General features: G+C 57.7%; 1 protein-coding gene across 1 annotated transcript; it reads right to left on the bottom strand.

The window, feature by feature from the left end:
• Positions 1 to 1,751: 1,751 nt before the first annotated feature.
• BSX (brain specific homeobox) lies at positions 1,752 to 5,570 on the bottom strand. The gene is made up of 3 exons (XM_049620793.1): positions 5,232 to 5,570; positions 3,056 to 3,252; positions 1,752 to 1,991 (listed from the first exon to the last, which is right to left on the bottom strand). Exons 1-3 carry the CDS (start codon positions 5,491 to 5,493, stop codon positions 1,752 to 1,754), a joined length of 699 nt encoding a protein of 232 aa, XP_049476750.1. The 5' UTR covers positions 5,494 to 5,570.
• Positions 5,571 to 6,018: the final 448 nt, after the last annotated feature.

The following is a 6,018-nucleotide window of genomic DNA, read 5'->3' as shown; positions in this document are numbered from 1 at the left end:
AGAAAAGAAAGGAGAGAAAAGAAAGGAGAGAAAAGAAAGGAGAGAAAGGGAAAAGAAAAAGAATTCGTATGGCTACATTCACAGAATCATAGAACTTAGACCTACAAGGATATTTAGGATTGTCCTCTTATTAGCGAAACAAGGAAACACAAAGATTTAAATGTAACCCAAGCTCACACCGCCATGGTGTATAGAATTATTATTCATCCTTAGAACCCAAGGGTCAGGATTCCACGTAGCCACACGCCCTTTTCCAGCCTTTCTGGGCTCCCTACCTAACTACACAACCAGGGCCAAAGGAAGATCGCAAGCTGAGGTCACCTCTAGCGGGCCGCTGCATTTCTAAGTGTACTGGGGGCGTAGCATCGACATACCATTTGGTAGAATTTCAAACTCCAAATACCGAGTAATCTCTGTCCCTTCGGTGTTTCAGAGTCAGAGTCAAAAAAAATTCCATCTGCGGTGACCTTTTCCGTGCAGGTGAAACTCACGACTATACCAAACGAGTAAAAACAGGAAAATCGGGGTGGCTGTGAGGGGGTCGGCCACGGAAAGGTTTTTAGCCCCGTTCACTCCGGTCGAGCACAGGAAACCACCCAGAGCCGAGGGGAGGGGGCGTGCTCGGAGGAGGACGCGGTAACAAAACGATTCCCGGAAACTCGTGTTCGTTCCCAGTTTTGCCCGGCGAGCCCTTTATTATCTAAAGAGACTGCAAGCCCGGGGAGAGAATAGGAGACCTCGGAGGGGAAAAGGAGAGGGGAGAGGGGCGACGCGCTGGGCCGGACTCCCGCCCCACCTCGATAGTCCACAAACAGGCGCCCGCCCCCCCGGAGATGCGTCTCCCCCTTGAGCTTTAATCTCGCTAAAACTCCGCATCCCTAAAATGCAAGGAGAATGGGCATTTCCACACGCAAGCCAAGGAACGCTCATTTTCAAAGTATCTGGAGCCCATGGGACGTGTAAGAGTTGCGGGGCAGGTGCGGCAAGGTCAGGAGGCAGACGTCGCCCGGGGGTGTTTTCTCCGCCCAAGTTTCTCGCCGCGGGTGGGCGCGCCGCTCTGGACGGGGGCGAGGCGGCGTCAAGAGCAGGGGTACCCGGGGGCCACAAACCAGGGGTGCCGGGGTTGCGAACCGCAAGCTCGGGAGGGAACCGCGACGGGAGAGGATGGGAAGCGCCGCCCGGAGGAGGGGGCGTCGCTTTCGCTTTTGAGTTAGAGACGGGGGACCCGAGTGCGAGGTCAGTGGCAAGCAGCGCGCGAGTCGGTCGGGCACCGGCGTCTTAAGCATCTGGTTGTGGCTCAACCTGGCTCCCCGCAGAGCGGAAGGCGCCCACCCGGTCCCTTACCTGCGGCCAATCGGTCTACCCAAGGAAGGGCAAAGGGTCCCGGTGGAGAGGTCGCGGAGCCTGGACAACGGAGCTGGGGGCAGGTGGCGGAGAGGTGAGGGCCGAGAGGGTCTGCGATCGCGGCGGACTTAAGAGAACCGCCAGCCCGGGGTCCAGCTTGCGCCACTTAAGACGCGGGGCGCGGGAATGAGCTAACGCAGGTGCGCGCTCGCCCAGCAGGGCCTCGGCGGGCCGGCCGCAGGGGGAGGAGGGCGCGAGCACGGGGCCCCGCACCAGTTCGAGGGTTGACAGGTGTGTTTTGTTTGTCTCCGAGGCCCGCCCCCCGGCCCCGAGTCCGAGTGTCCCGGATCCCGGAGGGCCCCGCGCCCCGCCCCGCCGCGTCCTCCCCGCCTCCCCCGCCACGCGGCTCAGAGCACGTGCGGCCCCGAGCCGAGCTCCCCCTCGTCCCCGATGTCCACCTCGTCCTCGGGCTCGGTCAGCACGAAGGGGCCGGCGGGCAGGCCCAGCCGAGCCTCGGCGGATGCGGCCTCTGGGCCGCGAGGGCTGCCCTCGGGGCTCTCGAGCCCATCGGGCGCTTTGGGCTCATCCTGACTTTTCCTCAGCTGCTTTTTATGCTTCATCCGCCGGTTCTGGAACCACGTTTTCACCTGATTGCAGGGAGGAAAAAAAAATATACAACCGCGTCATCCCTTCAGACCCATAGTTACTAAGATCTCAGAGACTGCTGGGGGCTAGGAAAATGGACCGCGCGACCCATTCACGAGTTACCCAGGAGCTGTGACCATCTCTTCCTCGGGTTAAGTCACACCTGAACTGCTCGCAAGTTACCGTCTTAGGCTGAATGAGAACCAGACATCCTAAGTCTCCTGGAAGTCATTATCCAAAACAATAGTAAAGGTCAAACGGGTGTGGTTAGTTAATACTGGTTACTACTAATATCTAATTAATGTTACTAATTAGAATGGCCAGTAGTAAGCGCTACGTGGGCGAATCTCCTTCGTGTTTACCTTCCGGTCTCCCGATAATGACCTCTAAACACCCGGTCCAGCAAGACTCCTGGACGGGAGGGGGAGAATCAATCTTGCTGGTTCTCATCAGAAAGAAAAACCATCGGCGCCTGGCGGGGCTCCCGGGTACAGAGAATAGAAGAGAGAGAGAGGCAGTGGAGGAAGGAGTTTGAAGGTTGCAGGTGAACAGCATCTGGGAGATGGAAAAAAAAAAACAAAAAACAAACAAAAACAAAAAAACCCAGTTCTTCCGCTCAGGACAGGGCAGTAAGGAGGAGGGGAGTGGGGAGGCTGGATTCGCAGGCGGGGGAGAGACTAAAATAGTAAGGAAAGAATTTTCCCCCGTGCGCGCTTCTCTCGGGGCAAGAGCCGGCCTAGTCTCTGATTTTTACGTCCGACCAGGGTTACCGCCCGGCTCGGAGAGGAGTGGGGGCGGCACAGGAATGAGCGGTCCTCGGACACACAGTGGACATCAGGACCACCAAAGGTGTTTGTCTTCCAGGTCTAGCGCTCGAGAGAGAGATGAGATGAGGTCTCGGGAAGTCTGGCCCGAGGTTGGAGGTGTGGGTACCTTTACTAAGGATCTTTGGAGAAGCCTAGAATAACGGGGAGAGGGGCCACTCCCACTCCAGAACGCCGCGGCGGCGGGAGCTACCGGGAGAGGAAAGCGGGGCGGGGATCGGATCTGCCCCTCCCCGGCCCACCTGCGTCTCGGACAGGCTGAGGGCCGTGGCCAGCTCCACCCGCTCTGGCGTGGACAGGTAGCGCTGGATCTCGAATCTCTTCTCCAGGCCGGAAAGCTGCGAGTCCGAGAAAACCGTGCGAGCTTTGCGGCGGCGGCAGTGCTTCCCCGGCAGCTCGCTGTGCTGGGGGTGCGGGAACAGCGCCGGCACCGGCACCCCTGCAAGAGAGAAAAGCAACCGAGTGGGTCGAGCCCTGACACCCGGGAGCCGCCGCCGCCGCCGCGCTCCCCTGGTCCCCAGCGCTTCCCGCCGCCTCGGGCGTGCCTCCTCCGCTGGTCCCCTCGCCGCCCCAGACCTTCTCCAGCCCTTCTCCCAGGAACCTCAGGGCAGGGGAAAGAACACATCACAAGAATAGAGCTGCAAGGTCTTTATCGGGAAGGCCATCTAGACACGCAAACAATCAACGGTGAAGTAAAACGGGAAAGAAATTGTTTTTAATCGGGGGCCTTAAAAAATGTCTCTTGAAAGACTTCCATAACGTCTGCCAGCTCCCAGTCCTCTGTGGCGCCTCCCGAAGTTTTCTTGCGATCGCCCGCTGGTCCAGTAGCCGTTCTGACCACCCGCCGCCCTTCCCCACCCCTGACGACATTCAGCATTGCTCTTGGGCTACTAGTGGCCTCGCCTCCCCACCTCACTAAAAAAAACACCTTTCTCTTTCCCGGGCTGCCCCCATTCTCCCGCCTGCGGCCAAAGGAAACAGATGAAAACTCATCAGGAGAAGCTCAAGGGCCAGAAGGGAGGGGCAGTGCCCGCCTTGCACGTTCCGGAAGGAGGAGGCCCGCTGGGGACCCGGACCTGTAATCCGGCCCTCATTCTTTCTCTCGGACCCTAAGCAGAAGGACTGAAGTGCTTTCCCCACGCCCTCCACGTCTGGGGAGACTTATCTTGTCTTTCCTGACCTTCACAGGCATTACAGTGTCTGAGATGCCCCCAAGTAAACCGCCACAGACATCCGTTTCTGCCAATCCCAGGGAAAAACCAAAAACAAAACAAGCAGTTCTGTCATCACGGGCTTTGGCCACTGCTGTTTGGGGGGAACCCAAAAGAGACTGTCATTGGCCAGGCAGTGAAGACAATACCAAAATGCAGGCTTCCACATAGCTTTTGTAATTGCCCTGCCGACCTCGTGCCTCAGAATCGGGGTTTTACCGCGTCACAAAAACTTCTAGCTCTCGCCGTAGAGCCCAGAGCCCACATTTCGCAAACTGCCTCATGTGTTTCCACGGCTCTCCCCCAGACCAGGGTTGTTTTTTCGGCCGTGCTCTGCACCTGCACGCAGCGAACTATTAGGTTTTAACTGGAATGAAAATGCCACAGAAGAAAGCGTGAATGTGGCCTTTCGGAGAGCAGGAAAAAAAAAAAAAACAAAACTGGGTATTTCCTCACCTCTCCCTGTCCCAACCACACTTTGCTGCCCCTCCCCCCAGTGCTTGTCATTCACGGAAAATCAAGATGCTTTGGCGTAGGGCTCCAGCTCAGCCAGCAACCAGGGCAGAGGAGGGCAGCCAAGCCCAAGATTGTGAGTTAGACTTCTGGAGTAAGGAGAGTTCAAGAGGAGCAGCGTCCCTCCTCCTGTGCCCCGGTTCATTATTCCCCTATTCCGGCCACGTCAAACCTTCAGTCCTCCGAATATCCCAAACCTTCTTTCACTTCTAAGCCCTTTCAGCATCCGTGAATGCTCAGTGCCTGAGAGGAGAGAGCTGGCCCGCCCGGAGCCTTTGGAACTAATGAGCTGGAAAGTTGAGCTGTGTTCCATGGGGTGGTCAGGAGTCTCCTTTAGCATGAGGAGAGGCAGAGAATCAGGATTGAGAGCTGGACCAAAGTGGCCAGGAAGACCACAAGGAAGGAGACTGAGCATGGTCTACCAACACTATCATCAAAACCCTCCAGTCGCCTCTTGGATAGGAACGTTTCCTCCATTGTAAAGAATGCAGAGTGACCATGAGTGCTCCCCATGGGTTGGCATGCCTCAAGGGAGCTCAGCCATATCCCCAACCTTCCACTGTCACTTAGGGAAGGAAGCCACCAAGCCAGGCCGAACCAGCTCTGGCCTTTCCTCAGCTCCATCACAGACTTAGGGCCGATAGTGGGAGACCTGCTCCTCTGCTCCCCAAACCTTGAGGCCCCTGTTACTTACCCGAGGTGGTGAGGAAATAAGGGTGGTGGTGGTCTCCCTTATGCAGAGGGTGATGAGGGTGAGGAGCCAGGAGGGTGGGTGTGGGCATGAGGGGGTAGCCATAGTCTAGGAGAGGCACCCGGGAGGCCAGAGAGCTGGCGAAGTGATCAGGGGCCATCTCCCTTAGCGGCTTGGGCTTGTGCAGCAGGATGTCCTCAATGAAGAAGGACGTGGGCCTCTGAGAAGACGCCGGGTGCAGAGGGGAGGTGAAGTTGAGATTCATCTTGAGCCAAGCGCCTGCCACAGGGCGAGGGCCGGAGACGAAGTGTAGGAAGCAGGCAGCGACTCAGCAAGCCTAGTCGAGAGCCGACAACCACCCTCCGAGGCTCAGAAACCCTCGAGGCTCTCTCCCCGGCCTGGGCTACCCCGGGCGCTGGAGAGGCGAGAAGACAAGCTCCTGGGTAGGTTGGGTCTATGTGTAGAATCGGCAGCTTCGAGGAGGGGAGGTGGGAGAGCCAATGGCAAAGCTGCCAGCCGCGGAGGGGAGGGTGCGGTGGGCTCGGGGCGGGGCGGGGAGCTGTCCGCGGTGCTGAATACAACCGGCCAGGCCCGGGGGGGAGCGGAGCGGACAGGGTTCTCGCTTCTCTACCAGGTTGGTTTCTCGATCTCAATTTGAGCTGCTTTGCTTTCAGCCATTTAAAAAGAAAGCTATAAATAAAAGGTCTCTGTCTTTCGACAGACTCCTCTTTAGAGAGCAAAAGGCATTTAAACGACCCCAAAGCAATAGGGATAAGGCACTTACTTTGGC

The sequence above is a fragment of the Panthera uncia genome, chromosome D1 (assembly GCF_023721935.1).
Source record: "Panthera uncia isolate 11264 chromosome D1, Puncia_PCG_1.0, whole genome shotgun sequence".
Lineage (NCBI taxonomy): Eukaryota > Metazoa > Chordata > Mammalia > Carnivora > Felidae > Panthera > Panthera uncia.
Note: the sequence above shows the minus strand (reverse complement) of the source record. Positions and strands in the feature narration are given on the sequence as shown.

Bases quoted from the DNA above. Each gene is read 5' to 3' on its own strand.
- BSX (XM_049620793.1), bottom strand. From the start codon at position 5,493: ATGAATCTCAACTTCACCTCCCCTCTGCACCCGGCGTCTTCTCAGAGG. The intron at 3,253-5,231 runs GTAAGTAACAGG...TCTCTCTTGCAG, and splicing joins TTATTTCCTCACCACCTCGG to GGGTGCCGGTGCCGGCGCTG. The intron at 1,992-3,055 runs GTGGGCCGGGGA...CCCTGCAATCAG, and splicing joins TCAGCCTGTCCGAGACGCAG to GTGAAAACGTGGTTCCAGAA.